The sequence below is a fragment of the Plecotus auritus genome (genome assembly GCF_963455305.1).
Source record: "Plecotus auritus genome assembly, chromosome: 15".
Taxonomy (NCBI): Eukaryota; Metazoa; Chordata; class Mammalia; order Chiroptera; family Vespertilionidae; genus Plecotus; species Plecotus auritus.
The window spans coordinates 8246156-8264488 of NC_137781.1; the positions used below are offsets into that span (position 1 = coordinate 8246156).

The 18333-nt window shown below is 46.3% G+C and overlaps 1 protein-coding gene across 3 annotated transcripts in view; it reads left to right on the forward strand.

Annotated features, from left to right (window-relative positions):
- The window catches only part of MCTP2 (multiple C2 and transmembrane domain containing 2), a gene marked incomplete at its 5' end in the record, with an annotated part of 124303 nt that overhangs the window by 16912 nt on the left and 89058 nt on the right, over positions 1-18333 (forward strand). For all 3 annotated transcript variants that reach the window (XM_080651715.1, XM_080651716.1, XM_080651717.1), the window contains 4 exons: positions 4963-5105; positions 5868-5944; positions 6451-6562; positions 11361-11396. In XM_080651715.1, the coding sequence (XP_080507841.1) occupies positions 4963-5105; positions 5868-5944; positions 6451-6562; positions 11361-11396 (368 nt within the window). The remainder of the gene's footprint in view (positions 1-4962; positions 5106-5867; positions 5945-6450; positions 6563-11360; positions 11397-18333) is intronic.

The following is an 18333-nucleotide window of genomic DNA, read 5'->3' on the forward strand; positions in this document are numbered from 1 at the left end:
TCCCTCCTCACCCTCAAATCATTCCAGATGGACCGAAGGCTTACGTGTAAAAAAAAAAAAAAAAAAAAAAAAAGAAAGAAAGAAAGAAAGAAAAACTACAAAATCAGTGGAAGAAACCATGGCTGAACTCGTTTAAAATCTCGTAGAGGAAATTGCTTCTAAGCAGAATGTCAAACTGCAGCGCCATAAATTTGGCCAAAATTTGACTAAATAAAAACGAAAATTACTTTTTTGCAAGAAGTAAGGTAAATTTAAACAAATTATAATGTGATCTATATAGCCGATGGCTGATTTCCATAATGAAGGACCCATTCAGGTTCATAAGCAAATCATGAACCGTACACCCATAGAGAAAGGGGGAGGTGATCTGAACAAGAATTTTCTTGACCAAGAACTAGAAATGTAGGTCACTAAAATATGACTTACTCAAATGTTAGAAAAAGAGAGAAAAAGGCAATACCATTATTTATTTGTTGTTGGTTTTACTTTATTTTATTTTTTAAGTATATTTTTATTGATTTCAGAGAGGTAGGAAGAGGGAGAGAGAGAGACACATCAATGATGAGAGAGAATCATTGATCGGCTGCCTCCTGCACGCCCCCTACTGGGGTCGAGCCCACAACTCGGGCCTGTGCCCTGACCGGGGAATTGAACCACGACCTCCTGGTTCCTAGGTCATCGCTCAACCACCGAGCCACCTCGACCAGCTGTTTCATCCCTTTCAGAGTGGTGTGCATGTGTTACATTGATTAAAATATTAAAAAGAAAGAGGTGGGAAAAAACAAAACCCCCCAACCTCTATCTCTTACAGAACAAAAACTTCTTTGGTTATTTCAAGCCGCTCTGGCCTCTGACTCCCATCTGCCTTTTCAACTTTATTTCTTGTTTCATTTTCTCCCTTCATTTCTGGATCAATGGGAATGCTTGCCTGGCACCGTACGGATCTTACCATTTTGTCCTCCGTCCCCTTCTGCCCTTCCCTGCCAGTCCCTCCTGCGCAGATGGCCTCTCCGCTTGTTCAGATCCCCCCCTAATGCAGCTCCCATCTCTCTCTCAGCCTCCACTGGCATCTGGCTCGACTCATCTCCCCCGACCCTGAGCTGGCGTAGCTTCCAAGTTCAGTTCCGTTTTGACACATTCCTCTTGGGCTCTATTTACGTCCGCCTGGCCCACCTGGTGCAGAAGAGCAGGGTCCGGGGTTAATTTTCCTCTGCACCCCCCCCCCACAGGCACCCTGTCACCTGTACACGTCGGTGGCACGTGAGTGATGTTAGCAGGCCTGACAGGTACAGAGTCGGGGAGACTGGACGGTTCCATATAGTCACGGAGCGTGAGCAAGGCGGAGGACTGTCCCACGTGTTGTCAGGAGTGTAGATGGGTCCGGCGTTGTTGGGGGCCGATGAGTGGCTAATACTAGAGCCGCAGTGTCTGTTGAGGATGGAGCAGGAACCTCCGGCCACGGATGGTGAAGGCCTTGGTGGTCTGTTTGTTTATTTATTTATTATCCTCACCCGAGGATATTTTTCTATTGATTTTTTAATATATATTTTTTTAATATATGACTTACTCAAATGTTAGAAAAAGAGAGAAATAAAAATGTTATTTATTTGTTGTTGGTTTTACTTTATTTTATTTTTTAAGTATATTTTAATTGATTTCAGAGAGGAAGGGAGAGAGGGAGAGAGAGATAGAAACATCAATGATGCAAGAAACTCATTGATTGGCTGCCTCCTGCATGTTCCCTCCTAGGGGTCGAGCCCGCAACCCAGGCACGTGCCCTTGACCGGAATCAAACCTGGGACCCTTCAGACTGTAGGCTGACGCTCTATCCACTGAGCCAAACCGGCTAGCTAGTGCCATTGATTTTATTTTTTTTTAAGAGAGGGAAAGACAAGAGAAACATCGATGTGAGAGAAACACATTCATGGGTTGCCTCCTGCACGTGCCCCGACCAGGGCCCAGGCCGGGGAGGAGCCTGCAACCGAGGTACATGCCCTTGACCGGAATCGAACCCGGGACCCTCGGTCCACAGGCCGACGCTCTAACCACGGAGCCAAACCGGCTGGGTGGGGCGGCCTTGGTATTGGGAATTGGAGGTTGTGTCACTCCATGGGGTCCACATGGCAGAATCGGTGGCAGCCCCAGCCTGGAGGCGCCGTCACCGGCCGCTTAGCATCTTTCCCCTCCCCAAACCTCACCCTACCTCGTTCTTCCCAAGAGCCTCTTTGTGGACGAAGAAGCTCCCGGTGAAAGAAGGTTCAAGTCCACCCAGTCAGGTGTCAGCTCGTCGTTTGTATAATCCGGGAGCTGCATTTCGGAGCGGCTGACCCCTTTTCAGAGCCTGCCTATTGAGATGTTCCATCCCTGACAGCCAGGCACTTAGGCTCCAAGAGAGAAAAAAAAAAATCACCCCGCTGCCCCCCCTTTCTCCGATTTTCCCCGAACAATTAACACTGCGCTGGACGGACCTGACACCCCCTCTCCCTGTCGGGCTCTGTAAGCCCCGGTTCCCTCTTCGATGAATCCCAGACATTAATATTTTCTTTCACGCGACGGCCGCCATTCACCCGTGAAACCGTTTGGACATTATGTGGCTGTCAGGGTGCCGGGGGATTACCCAGTGTGCTTTGCCTGGGAGAAAGGGGTACCAGGGGGCCCCGGTTTGAGATGTTTATTTGGAGAGCGCGCTGACAGGCATGAAGCCCTGATCCCACCGTGGCAATTTCATTTAATTAAAGGCCTCTTTTATTACAGTTTTTCCTCCACTTTTTATATAGATAGATAGATAGATAGACAGATAGATAGACAGACAGACAGACAGACAGGTACCAGAATGATTGTTACAGTCTGGCTGGTAGGGGGTGGGGCGTGGGGGGCACATTGCTCACTCACTAGTGAGTATTCAGTGGCTGTAAATGTGCTCATTTTTACAATCCCGCCCAGAACTGCACTTAACTTGGCGTGTGTGTGTGTGTGTGTATGTGTATGTGTGTGTATGTGTATGTGTGTGTGTATGTGTGTGTATATGTGTGTATATATGCGTGTATGTGTGTGTATGTGTGTATGTGTGTGTATGCGTGTGTGTGTGTGTGTGTGTGTGTGTGTGTGTCCGAGTTTAAACGGAAGGCGGCCGACTGGGCTTCTGCCGGCCCCGTGTTGCCAGACTCACAATGTGACACTTGACTGCGTCTACGTGGATCTGCGTCGTCTCCTTTCTTTGTGTTGAAGTTAGTAGCCTGGCGAGGTCAGAAGACGAACATCAGAATGATCCCCGTGTAGTAAGGCTTGCGATACCACATGCACATGACATCTTGCTTTACAGGGACGTGGCTTTGGGCGACAGTAGTTGGGAAAGGCATTGCCTTGTTTCCCCCACTAATTTTTAGTTCTGCAGCGAAATAGACGCGTGAAAAAAAAAAAAAGAATTAAAAAAGTAACCGATTCCAGTCGTTGATGATGGGTATTAACAGTTTGGCCCATGTTAATGGCAGAGTAATTCGTTAATTTTCGATCGAATGTGCTTAGGCTATTGGGCCTGCTGTTACTATCAGGAATTCACTTCAGTACCCATGGGGGGGAGGGTACTGTGGTAAGTCAGGGGTCTTTGTGTACTTATTCTTAGTTCTGTGTCTCACAATTTTGTTTAAATAGATTTTTGTTGATTTCAGAGAGGAAGGGAGAGGAGAGACATAGAAACTTCAATGATGAGAGAGAATCATTGACCGGCTGCCTCCTGCACGCCCCCTCCTGGGGATCAAGTCTGCAATCCAGGCATGTGCCCTTGACTGGAATCGAACCCAGGACCCTTCAATCCTCAGGCCGATGCTCTATCCACTGAGCCAAACTGGCTAGAGCTGTGTTTCACAATTAATTAGGATATTCTAACCCCAAATTCGGTTTTTTTCCCCTTCCTTTGTAGCCATCCCAGCTGGCTGTTCGTTTATGCCCTCTTTTAGTAATAATTCACCAGGTATTAATGCACGTGTGTTCCTGTCTCTGTCACGTGTCCCAGGCATGATGGCATACTTGCATGCATGTAACCCACATGCACAACACATAACCCATGCATTACGTTTGCAGGCATTCCGCCCCCCTCCCCCCTTCTCCATTGATCTCAGAAGTGTGGAGGAGGGTCCGTCATCAGCTGCCTCCTCTGCTTTGGACACCGTGGCTGGAGGGACCTTATTCATTTCTTTTGGCGTCCGTTTCAAAGCTCCCCAGGAGGGGCCGGCAGGTCAGGGGTGCCGCCCCGGGCCAGCGGAGGGCCTGGCTGCCGTGGCGTTCAGCTGGCCGGGGCCGAACAATGCTCCCTGCTTTCCTGCAGGTGCGGGAAGCAGCAAAGAATGGCAACTTTGTCCATTTCATCTCTCCCTCCCCCTGCCCCCTCCCCCGGTTCCAGGCTCGATCCCCTCGCCCCATCTTTTGAGCCAGGGCCCCCAGAGGTTGATTTATTTATTCTGATTATGTTCTGACATACAGGGTTCTGTCGAGGCCCCCATCTGGCCAAATGTTTGAAAAAAAAACCCAAACAAACAAAAAACACACCAAAAAAATGGTTTCTTTTCCCTTTTCACTGCCTCCGTGCCATTCTTAAAGAGGGGCTGGGCTTCTCCCCAGGACTCCCGAGGTCGCCAGAGGATTTTATTGCGGGAATTTTGGGGGGCAGTACAGTGATGACATGTCCACAATGAAACAAAACAGAGCTCAAGGAGTCCATTTATATTCCACCACGGGCGGCAGAGATGAATCCATCATTTACCCCAAATTGTTTCGAATGTCCCTGCTCCCCACCTCCGGGGCCTGCAGGGTCTGCCCAGGGACAGATTCGTTCTGGGTGCGCGCGATGAAATGCTTTGAGCCCGGGGAGTGTGGAAAGAAACTTGACTTAATGCAGAGATCCCAGGCGTTCGCGTACATTTGAAAAAAAAAACCTGTCTCGCTCGCTCTCTTCCTCTCTTACAGGCACCAGCGACCCCTACGTGAAATTTAAGCTGAACGGGAAGACGCTGTACAAAAGTAAAGTCATATACAAGAACTTGAACCCGGTCTGGGATGAGATAGTTATCTTGCCAATACAAAGCCTTGATCAGAAGCTCCGTGTGAAGGTAATCAATCACAGATGGCTTTCCGATCTGCTCTCGTCGGCAGATCTTCGCCCTCTTCCAAATGAACCTCCCCAAATTAATTGTTTTATTTTTCGTAAGCGCTGGGTTAAAAATACTAGCTTGGGAAGAAGGGTTGTCTAGATGCCTTGCCGACAGTGTTCATTTCTTTCAGACCCATGAGATATAGACTGTACAGAAAATCCGCGTGGAAACCACATCTCCATTGATTGTACTTAAACTTACCGGATGGGGAAGAATTATTACCGGCAGTTCAGGAGCGACGCGTACTTAAAGCCTCTCTCATTAGGAATAACTTTATACTTAATAGAGCTTTACGCTACTGGTTGTAAGCATTAATTGCTCTAACATCTGGGTGAAAACTGCATGAGTTGAGTGCAGGAGGAGATTGCTATAGAATATTTAGCAAATTTCTGTTTAATTGGCAGACCTACTCACCATGGAAAATACTAAATTTCAATGAGAGCCCGTTTAAGACGGCTGAGCGTAGTCCATTGTGCATAAGGTCTGAATGACTATGAACACTGCCTTAGCAGTATATTCTGCTGCTGTTTGGGGCAGAATGGGCAGGTTAGAATAATTTTCTCCTCCCCATCGGCTTGGCTAAATTCCTCTTGAACTGAACTATGCAAATTGTTTTTAGAGCCAGAAGACAGAATGTAAAGTTCTCAGCCTATTACATGTACGAATAATTTGACAGACGTGGTTTAGCGCATTCACGTGTGTTCCTGGCCCCCTTTTAAGGTATATGATCGAGATTTAACGACCTCTGATTTCATGGGCTCTGCGTTTGTCATCCTCAGCGAACTTGAGCTTAACAGGTATTGTATTTTTTTTCCCTTCTCGTCGTTATTAATGCATTTCAGAGGGAACCCAAGATCGTGTTAACTGGCATTTGTTTAGATCAGATGACAAAAGGGTCTGCATGTATGAAGGAGGGCCGGACATGTCCTAGATGAATGGTTTTTGCTTTTCAGCCCCCAAATGTACTCGTCACATATTAAGCCCTCCATCATACATGCTACAGTGTGCCTTGAATTTTTCACTCTCCCTTGTTAACATTCAGGTTTGTGTTCACCTGCCCGACTTAAAAGTAAAACAAGTGTTTACATTTTATTGGGGGGAGAAGGCGAGAAGCAGTGAGCCAGCTGTCGAATTAGGCAACGCCACACAACGTCTCTGCCTTGAAGGGGATTGTTTTATTTCCTGAACTTGGTGCTTTTTAATCTTGTGTCTGGATGCATTATAAGACGACACAGGATTGCCAGTAAGTGCTAACAGTATTTGTTGGTTTTATTGATTTTTTTGTTTTGTTTTTTGCTTGTAGAACAACTGAACATATTTTAAAATTGGAAGATCCAAACAGTTTAGAAGATGACATGGGCGTGATTGTGTTAAATCTGAACCTTGTAGTAAAACAGGGTGACTTTAAGAGACATGTGAGTATCCCCATTTTGTTCTTTTTGAAATCCTCCATTGCCATCGCCCTTGGATTACTGGGCTAAAACAGCAATCAGATGGATTGATCTGTTTTGTCATTGTTTTGAGGGGGAAACAAATAATTTAACAGAGACTTAAAGAACTTACTTGTGGAGCCCTGACCGGTTTGGCTCAGTGGATAGAGCGTCAGCCTGCGGACTGAAGGGTCCCAGGTTCGATTCCGGTCAAGGGCATGTACCTTGGTTGCGGGCACATCCCCAGTGGGGAGTGTGCAGGAGGCAGCTGATGATGTTTCTCTCTCATCGATGTTTCTAACTCTCTCTCCCTCTCCCTTCCTCTCTGTTAAACATCAATAAAATCTATTAAAAATAAAAAGAATTCTCCCTATTTGGGCTAGGGATATAGATAGCGCTGCTATGACTAAAATGTGTATGTTGCTCATGGTTTGCGTTTAGCAGATCATCTGAAATACATTTTTACTAAGTGTTCAGGTTTTTACTTACCATCTTCTTAGGTACTAGATAACTTGGGTATTGTTCAGTTCTGAAAAGCACTTCCTAGGATTTAATTACTGCGTTGCACATTATGAAGGTGACCAAGCATCTATTAGAAGCACTTCCGTTTCTTTCTCTTTTAGCCACCAGGTTTCCTATGGAGAGTGCTTTAGGGAAGATCGAGATTTTCACATTCTGTGGTCCGTTATATAGAAATTTCTAGTTAATGCACAACCGGGTGAAGATTCCTATAATATCGACAAAGCTTTGGCTTTTGTGATGATATGGTCGGGGTTCTGTTGTTTTGAGCACCTATGGGAATGCAAATAGTAATCTTATTTTCTATTCCGAGCATAAAGCGAGGCTCCAAGAATTAAAATAAGGACAAAAAGCAAAAATGTCTGAGGATTTTTGTTCTTATTTTAATGTCACTTGTTCGGAAGGTATTTTTGAAGCCAGCCGAAATCCCTGCTCGAAAAGGGACGGAGCGGTGTGAAAACGGAGCACGTTTCAAATGGGGCATGTTTATAAATTAGGCCTCCGTTAATGCTTCTCGGATTGAGTCACTGGGGTCGGCGCAAAGAATATTCTTCATTTTGACATCATCTTCGCTTGTCGTTGTAACTTATTTTCATGATGAAAATCATGACTGATTTACTGGTGACCTGAGAAAAACGGCTTCAGGAATCGGGAAAACAGCCCTGTAACTTTTCAAATGCCAGAGGGTCAGCTAAATAGTTGCTATTTTTAATTCAAAAATCGTCCGCGGCTTCCCTGGACAATAACGGAGAAAACATATCCCTCGTTTTTTTTTTTAAAAAAAGTGTCAGCGTTCCAACTTGAGGCCTCTTGAAAGCGGACATTTGGATGTTGAAATGTCTTTAAGTTGCTGTTGAAAATGAATCTGTTTTTCTAGCCAACATAACGAAGAAGGAATTTTCTGTGGCTTCTCTGCGTCTTGACAGTATTGGCACTGAAGTCAGTGGCGCTGTGACCAGTCTGCTAGCTGATATGTTCTAATAACTTCTTACATGTTTAAGTGGGGCTTTTAACGTTGGGTAATTTCCCCCATGAAAACACTTGCATGTTTAAGCGGCATAATAGCTGCATATTTATTCCCCTTGTACATTTTTCTGTGACATATTAGATGATGTTTAGCAGTGATACTGACCCTTACAATATATTTAAATATTGCCAAAGTTTGGAGTTTGCAAGTGTTGCTACCTCAGTTAAAAATTGATTTCAACTGGCAGAGAAATGAATATTCAGTACACCTTGAGTTTTTTGGTACAAAAGCATCTCTAAGAATATCTTTTCAGAGTCCTAAAAGTAGCCACACTTGTCATCTTATTTGGTTTGGCTATTCTTATTTTTTTTTTTTAATATTTTTATTGATTTCAGAGAGAAAGGGAAAGGGAGAGAGAGAGAGAAACATCAGTGATGAGAGAGAATCACTGATCGGCTGCCTCCTGCACACCCCACACTGGGCATCGAGCCCGCAACCCAGGCATGTGTCCTGACCAGGAATCGAACCGCGGCCTCCTGGTTCATAGGTCGATGCTCAACCACTGAGCCACACTGGCCAGCCCCCAGCTGCTCTTTTTTTGAGAAATATTCAGACTGGATATGTGCTCTCTCACGTACTTTTCTCATTTTCTTTGTTCTTGGCCTGTCTGGCAGAGGTCTAGTGTGCAAAATACTTATTTTATATATGTTTTATGTGGGTATTGTAATGCAGGGAAAATACCCTGCCTGCTCTCATGCGTTCCAATTGGTAGTTTTGTTTTTCTGTTTCTGTACTTGATCAAAATGTACCCCTGCAAGGAATATTTTATCCCGGGCTGTGGGTAGTTATTCAACTCACAGCGCCTATCAAGGGACCTTTTGGATATAAAAGGAAATGTCTGAGGATTTTTAAAAAAAATTTCAGTTAATATTTAAGTCTTCTTATATTGGGTTCTTAAGTGGGAATAATAACACGAAACTGGGAAGACAATGGTTTATTGCTAGGGAATATTTTGTTTATAAATTTTCATTTTACTTTAAAGTGTGAGGGAGAGATTTCAGTTTGAATTCTCAGTGTTGAACCCATATTTCTTACTGTCATCATTGAGGCAATCTCTGTGGCTCTGAACCAAGCTGACAAAAACCTTAATGTGTGCAAAATGTCTATGAATTGACCCTTCGGCGTGCATTGCTGTGTCCGTGGGCAGTGTACAGTGAGACGGTAAGGCAGTGAATGGCCGGAAAGCTGACCAACATGGAATCTCTTTTTCTTGGCACAAATAGGGTTGGAGTTAGAATTCCAGCCTTGTCACCCGACTCCCTGGGTTTGAATCCCGGCTCCCACACTTCCTAGTTTTGAGAAGTTAAGTGAGCAAGTCAAGTTCACAGACTAACCCAACGCCTCTCAGCGACAATTTCCTCCTGAGTAAAATGGGGATAAAAAAAGGTTATTTTGCCCTGACCAGTTTGGCTCAGTGGATAGAGCATCGGCCTGCAGACTGAAAGGTCCCAGGTTCGATTCTGGTCAAGGGCATGTACCTTGGTGGCGGGCACATCCCCAGAAGGAGGTGTGCAGGAGGCAGCTGATCGATGTTTCCCTCTCATCTATGTTTCTAGCTCTCTATCCCTCTCTCTTCCTCTCTGTAAAAAATCAATAAAATATATTTTTTTAAAAAAAGGTTATTTTACAGAATTGCGAAGATTGAGATGATCAGATACAGAGCTTGGCATGGGGGTTAGGCACTCTATTCGGTAGCTTTCGTATTGTAGTGAGCAGACAGTAATAGTCCTTCTGCACTTATATCCATATCCATTTCATATGTCTTTTATGATTATTATGGACATCAAAAGAATCATAGGTCAGAAACCCTAATAGCCTTGAGTACCTTTAAGATGGTAATTAATTTTGGTGCGTGTTTTGGGTTGAAACACTTGTCAACGTGTTAACTGGGATAATACCGGAAGGAACTGGTTTTAGCACCCACATTGTATATCTATAACTCCGTGTCACGTGCTGAATGCTGAACTCACAGTTTCACCATCAGAAGTGTTTTTAAATGAAGAATATTTTCAAGTCCCTTCCGTATCCACGTCTCTAGTTGCTGGTCACTAGAATATAAGTGGATTTCCCCCCAAAGACTTGTTTATTGTCCGGTTTCTAATTTACTGGGAAGATGTATTGGTGGCGTGGACAGGTCATTTGCCCAAAGGTATTTTTCCCTTAAGCCATCATATAACCAATGTGGGCTGCTCCATTAGATTCATAATTGAGTTGCAATCTCCCAAATTTACCCGAGTAGGAACATCCAGTTAGGTGGCTAACCAGCCACAGTACTGGGCAGTGATGGAGGGAATGAGAGGATTTTGCTAGGAGAGAATTTTAATTGTCTGCACAATTCAGCAGCCTTCGTTTAGCGTGACCGACGGGGACTCCAAAGAGAGAGCGGTGGAGACATACATTCTTGCTGCTCAGAAATTTTTCTTCTCTCCCTCAGAGCTGTGTTAGCCTGTTTTCCTTCCTTGTGCAGGAATGACTCAGGTTTTTTTTTCTTCTTTTTTTTTGGAAAATGGAGACTCAATCCGTGCAGGTCAATGAAATTATTTTTCTAGTATCTAAAACTCAGAAACCTAGCCAAAACCGGTTTGGCTCAGTGGATAGAGCGTCGGCCTGCAGACTCAAGGGTCCCAGGTTCGATTCCGGTTAAGGGCATGTACCTTGGTTGCGGGCACATCCCCAGTAGGGGGCGTGCAAGAGGCAGCTGATCGATGTTTCTCATCGATGTTTCTAACTCTCTATCCCTCTCCCTTCCTCTCTTCCTCTCTGTAAAAAAATCAATAAAATATATTTAAAAAAAAAAAATAAAACTCAGAAACCTAAACATGAATGCACACTGTCCACAGATTTCTTTAAATGTTTTCGTACTATCACCTGGGTATTTCAAGTAGGAGAACTCTGCCTTTTGGAGGGGAACTGGTACTGTTTTAAGGCATTTCAAAACAGCAGCGTAGATGGCCTCCTACGGACTGAGCAGTGTTTCTGCGACCTTGTGCTCCCCCTGTTGAAAGCAGTGTGATAAAATGGTGTAGCAACCCCCCCCCCCATACGTGATTCTTCTGTTTCTGTTCTCTTGCTCACACGTGTTTTCTCTGTGACCTCAGAGAAAGGTGGGATGTCCGTCATTCGCACGTCAGCTTTGCCATCTGACTAATGGAAGGATATCTTCGTGTTGCTAATGGATCATTCTGTTTCTCTCTTTCATTTTGCCGTTCGTCACCATTCCATGGACACGATCCCCAGCGCTGGGCCAGTCGGAAGCGGTTAAGCGCAGGCAAGGTAAATGTCATGGTTTTTTCAGCGTGTTATTTACATCATTTGCGTTAGATTTGTCCTCGTTACACATACAAACGCACACGCGATTCCTACCAGCGGCCCCTCACACGGACCGGGTTCTGTTCCTCTCACTGCTGTTGGCAGGAGGGACACAACCCCCCTTTGAAAACTTCATAAGGGCACAGCCAGATGTTTGAACTCACTCCCCCTTGCTTGGTGGTGACATTTTATATGTCGCGGCCACGTTGGAACGTTCCACTTCATTAAGTTCAGATTATTTGGGGTGTCCTGTAGCGAGATGGAGTCTTTTAGGAAGTTATTGGCCGTTAGATAGTGATTAGCTTTGGTGTTATAGGGACAAAGGAAATAGAAATTAAAAGGATTTTGCATGTTTTATAACTTCAGAAAAAAAAATACACCACTTATTGCTTTTTGGGTGAGATTTCTGTAGGTATTTCTTAATGCCAGTACTGGTGATTTGTTTACATGCTTAGTTTATACTTAAGCAGTTATATCCACGGCTGTCCAGTTTGTAAAGAAGCGTGGGTACCAGATAGAAATACATTATGAGTTATCAGGTTATTAAATTAGCACCTTGCAACTTAAGCGACTGAATGCCTACATGAGTGTAAAGCGAAACCAAAACAAAACATTTTTAAAAATTATAACCTCATTAAGCAGCTGGGCTGCTTTGTTAAAGAGAAACACCCAACATAGGGATGGCGGTGGTTTATGTGTGCATGGGACGGGGTCGGGGGTGGTGGGGGGGGAGGCTGTGTCAATTACTTACATGCATTGATTTACACAAACATCTGCACAAATACATAGGCCAGCTCTGATTTCTGACCTCACTGTGTTTCAGCTGCTTCCTTCTCTGTAAAGTAAGGAGAGCGAGACAAAGACTTTGTGAATTTATAAGAGAGAGAGAGAGAGAGAGAGAGAGAGAGAGAGAGAGAATGTGAAAGAGAGAAAGAAAAGAGAGAGATTGAGAGATATGTAACTTGACTAGTCATTTAGGAAGACAGGCAAACTTTAGAAACGCTGCCTTTTAAAATTCAAAAGAGCCCTAGCAGGTTTGGCTCGGTGGGTAGAGCATCGGCCTGCAGACGGAAGGGTCCCGGGTTCGATTCAGGTCAAGGGCACATGCCTCGCTTGCGGGGCTCACTCCCCAGTAGGGGGCGTGCAGGAGGCAGCCGATCCACGATTCTCTCTCCTCCTTGATGTCTCTCTCTCTCTCTCTCTCTCTCTCTCCCCCTTTCTCTCTGAAATCAATATAAATATATTTTTAAAAATCAATAAAATAAAGTAAAATTCCAAGGCATCCCAAGTCCCGACGCTTCCTAAATAAAGCATATATCCGTTGCATGTCGAACCCTTTAAAAAAATAACTACGACAAGGTGTTTGGGTTTCCTGCCAGTTCGCTTGGTGTCCAAGACTCCGGCTCTCTTGTCTAAATGAGGAGCCCATCAATCACGTGAAAGCATCTCAGAAATCCCTGCACGCCTCTGTCTTATCCCTTTATAGTCACTAGAGGGTAGAAGAACTTCATTTCTGGCCACAGAAGGGAGCCGGGCCCTCACGCTCCCACACGAAGGGTTTCTGTAACCATCGGAGGCAGTAAAGTTTCCCGGCATGCCTTGGGTGAAGCCTGACAAAGCAGTATTTTCTCAGTTTATTGATTCTGCTGCTGCACTAAAACCCCGGGCCCGGACATCAATAACCATCTTTAGTGAGGGAGCCCCAGCCTGCGGTAGAGCACCGGCGGTTTGTGGGAGAACATAAAGGCTGGGAAGGAAAATTGTGAGCTTGGGGAATATTGTAGCTGGGGAGGACGGGCGAGGTGATGGAAGAATGGCCCCAGGAAGGAAGGGGGAGAGAAAAAATGTTGACGGCCCGGATAAAGATATCAAAAATATGGGAGGAACAGAGGGGCCGGGAGAGCAGTATTTATTTCTCCGCTCCAGAGTTGTGTCTTCCCACAGAGCTGTTGTCTGTTTTTTGTGGGTTTTTTTTCCCCTCCCTTCCATGGTAGTTTCTAGAATTTGGACTTCAGTGCACGGGGCTCAGGGACATCGTAAATGTCCAAAGCGTGTGGCTGTGTTTCATAAAACCTCAGAGGCACAGAGCTCATTGCAAGCTGCTTATGATCTTTAGTCGAGAGATGCAACTGATACAGGATTTGGCGAAGAGATGCGGTTGGTACAGAATCAACGGGTCGGTTGATTCTTTGCGACTTAGCGTGGGCAGTTTGGAGAGGCAGATGCGACGGGCTTCTGATTTGGCTCCTGAAAAGGAGTCCCTGGGGAAAATCTACAGATGCTGTGGTTATTCCTCTGTAAGAGTTGTTGAAATACCCTGATTAGCCCTGGCCGGTGTGGCTCAGTGGATAGAGCATCGGCCTGCAGACTGAAGGGTCCCAGGTTCAGTTCCACTCAAGGGCAGGTGCCTCAGTTGCAGGCTCGATCCCCAGCCGGTGCACGAGGCAACCCATCGATGTTTCTCTCTCTTTTGTCTCTCCCCTCCCTTCCACTCTTTCTAAAAATCAGTGGGAAAATATCCTGAGGTGAGGATTAAAAAGAACAAAACGGTACCCTGATGAACCTTTCTTTGAATTTTTAAACTACAGGGGTTGGCGAAAGTAGGGTTCAAGTTGTGAGTGTACGAAACACAGATTTACCCTTGTATTATTACTTATTCATTATTGTATTCTTTATTTGTATTACAACTGTAAACCTATTTTTGCCCACCCCTGTATAAGCTTATTTTGGAAGATTTCCAGAATCTATTTAAAAATTAGGGAGTAGGAATGTGACATAAAGAAGATTAATACTTAGCGATGAGTATCTAAACAGGTGCTAATTCTAAGTAATGTGTTAACCTAGAAAATGTCATGGACTTTTTCACTTCCATCATATTCTTAGGATAACTTTTTTTTTTTAATGTAATTGCTTCTTAAATCCATACATTTATAAGTTTGCATCCTCCAGAGTAGCAGTCTTTTTAGAGTCTTTTCTAAAGTGTTTCCTGCCCACACTGACCTTGATTTCAATATACTAAATACAGAGATTGTCTTCAAATATGGGGTAAGGTGATCCCCAAGGCCTTCGTGTATCTTGTGAGGCGCATGTTAAGATGAGCATCGAGAATTTGATGCAAGAGGGCCCGAACCAGGTGCCAGCTCCTTTTGAATATTTACTGCATATAACCTTCGCGTTGAATCCATCTATTTCTAAACCTTACTTCTCTCTTTGAAAGGTATGCAACAGTTACAGAGATTAAAAAATTAACAGCCGTCACTTCTTTTATAGCAAGGAGTCTAATGGGGAAAATGCAATAATGGAATTGATGAATGACTGAGTGAATTCAGAAATCTGCGCATGCGTGCGCGCACACACACGCACACACATGCACGCACGCACACGCACACACACCTGCCTGCTGTTATCAGAGCCACTTGAGTCTGTATAGGTGCGATGGCTGAGCACAGCACCCTTTAGTTACGTATTTCCTGTCGGTTAACTCACACCGAGGTAAGTGTATATTCTTCCCTATCCCTGCCTGTGCCCCACCCTCTTATGCAGTCATATGTCAGCGATCCCAAGGTGTCAGAGCCATGTCCCGTCCTGGTGTAACTTTTTTTTTTTTCTCTGTGAAATTAGTTGACTAGCGGTGCCAACGTGTGGCCTGTTTGACTTCACGTCCTTTTATCTCTGTTCCCCTGTTATTTCAGAGGCTGATCTCCACAAGGTCAGTTTCAAGGTCCTCTGTCAGCTGGCCTCCAGCTGGCTGTGTGCAGTGCGAGGCATCGCAGGATCCGAGAGGACGGGGGAGGGCGGAGGGCGGGTGTGTCTGCGTTCTGCATCTCCCATTAGCCAGACAGCTGCTTTTCAGCTTCTACCCGGTGACCCTGAACCTGGTATTGACTTTTTTTTTTTCAGTCTCTGTGGTCCCAGGGGCTTAGAATGTCAGCGTGCGGGCTAAACCCAGCCCTGTGTCTGTTTTCCCCAGTAACGGTTGTACTGGACCACAGCTGCAGGAATCCATGTATAAACCATCTCGTGCGCCCGGCCGGTGTGGCTCAGTGGTTGAATGTCGACCTATGAACCGGGAGGTCACGGTTCGATTCTGGTCAAGGACACATGCCCGATCTGCGGGCTTGATCTCCAGTAGGGGGCGTGCAGGAGACAGGCGATCAATGATTCCCTCTCATCATCGATGTTTCTGTCTCTCTCTCCCTCTCCCTCCTCTTTGAAATCAATAAAAAAACATATACACTTAGTGGCCAGATTATTATGATCTCTGAATGCATAATAATCTGGCCACTCCATCCACGTTGTTGCAAATGGTAAGAACTCCTTCTTTTTTACCGCAGCGTAGTATTCCATTGTGTAGATCAGGCGTCCTCAAACTACGGCCCGCGGGCCACATGCGGCCCGCCGAGGACATTGATCCGGCCCGCCGGGTGCCGCTGCCTGTCCTGCTTAGCAGTCGACGCGTCCTGGGCCTGCAGTGCGCATAGGAATTTGTTCATAGTTTTTTTTTTAAACTATAGTCCGGCCCTCCAGCGGTCTGAGGGACAGTGAACTGGCTCCCTGTTTAAAAAGTTTGAGGACCCCTGGTGTAGATGTACCACAACATGGATGGAGATGGAGAGCATTATGCTAAGTGAAATAAGCCAGGCAGAGAAAGATAAATATCACATGATCTCACTCATCTATGGGAAATAATGAACAGCCTATTTTAATGATCAAAAACAGATCCAGAAACAGGGAAAGCATCGATCAGACTGTCAAACCTCAAAGGGAAGGTAGGGGACAGTGGGGGTAAGGGGAGAGATCAACCAAAGGACTTATATGCATGCATATAAGGTGGGGGCATGAATGGGAGATGGGGGGTAATGGGGGAATAAGGACACATATGTAATACCTTAATCAGTAAAGAAATAAAAAGAATAATAATATGGCCACTCAGTGTATATCCTATATAATAAAAGGCTAATAGGCAAATTGTCCCCTCGACCAGGAGTTCGACCAGCAGGCAGGCCGACCAACCGCCCATGTCCCCTCCCCCTGGCCAGGCTGGCCAGACCCCACCCATGCACGGATTCATGCACTGGGCCTCTAAAATACACACACACACATACACACACACACACATACACACACACACACAGTGGCCAGATTATTATGCGTTCAGAGATCATCATAATCTGGCCACTCAGTGTATTGAACTGTCTGGGGCTGACGGTGGCAGGTGTGGAGTCTTTGGGACGGACACCTAGTGGCCGACAAGCGTAAATGCTGACTGTCCAGACCTTCACAGGAGAAGGCCACCCTCCCCTGCCCAGCCTCGGAGTCGTAGACGTGTCCTGCTGTTGCTTCCCTGCGATGACCTGATTTCTGTTTGGCTTCTCGGCAACCCGTTCAGCTGTGAAAACAGATGCTCGGCATTGGGACCCCTCCGTTTTCAATACCAGAGATGGTTTTCTTGTCCTGTTGGATCCCAGTACAAATGAGAGGGGCTAAGCCCTAGCTTTTGGCTTTTTTCTTTTTTTTAAAAAAAATTGATTTCAGAGAGGAAGGGAGAGGGAGAGAGAAATAGAAACACCAGTGATGAGAGAGAATTATCGATTGGCTGCCTCCTACATGCCCCACACTGGGGGATCGAGCCTGCGACCCGGGCATGTGCCCTGACCGGGAATCCAACCGTGACCTCCTGGTTCATAGGTCGACACTCAACCACTGAGCCACGCCGGCCAAGCTTAGCCTTTCCCCCACGCTCCCCCCCCCCCACACACACACACTTTTAGTGGGATTATTTTGTGAGAATCGTCAGACGCTGAGGGTTCTCCATGAATTTAGGTCATGCCCTCCAGCCTTCTTCCCCCCTTCCCATTTCCAGCAGCCCCTCAAAAGGAGGAGTTGGTAGAACTACTGGGCGTAAGGTTGTTCTTTCTTTTTTTAATATGTTTTTATGGATTTCAGAGAGGAAGGGGGAGACAGATGAGATCAATGATGAGAATCACCAATTGGCTGCCTCCTGCATGCCCCACACTGGGGATGGAGCCCACAACCCGGGCATGTGCCCTGACCGGGAACTGAACCGTGACCTCCTGGTTCCTAAGTTGATGCTCAACCCCTGAGCCACACCGGCCGGGCGGCTTAGGTTGGTCTTGAACCCCGAGAGCTGTCCTGTTCATGGACCGGAACCTTCTTTCTTGCTCATTTTTCCACTTTAGCTTTATCCAGTCTGCCGACCTCAGACTCATCGCACAGCAGCTGCCCCGTGACAGGGTGCTGGTGGGGGGCAGGGCTGGGGGTGGTCTGGGAATATTTGTAGGTCGTGCTCTCCTGCGATGGGGTGATGCGTGCCTCCTGTCGGTTCTGACCCCTCTGGTAGGCTCCTGCCCCCGGGCTGTGTGACTCTGAGGGTTCGCCGACTCTGAGGGTTCGCCGACTCTGAGGGTTCGCCGACTCTGTGGGTTCGCCGACTCTGAGGGTTCGCTGACTCTGTGGCTAAATGAGTGAGACCTGGGAAATCCTGGCAGATCATTGTGGCTCTGCTTTGCCTTTGACTCAGTCATACGGGTCGACAGGGTCCGTTTGGCTTCTGAGCACTTGGCAGAGACACGCGCTCGCTGCGGGGTTGTGCCCTTGGCAGGCAGCGTGCTTAGCGGGTTGTTGCTTTGCTAAGGGCTTGGCCCCCGCCCCAGACTTGTAGAGTTCGAGACTCCAGGGCCGAGAGCCAGCAATCTCTTAGCAACCCTCCCAGGTGCGTCCGAAGTGTGCTCGAGGTGGAGAGCCACTGGCTCAGGTGCAAGTGGGATGCTGGGCGGAGTAGGGGAGGAAGCCAGAAGCGTAAGGAGGGCGGGTGTAAGGAGTGGTTACGCTGCTACATCATAGGTAGCGCTGGGGTGGGGGTAGGGCACAGAGGTGCCCA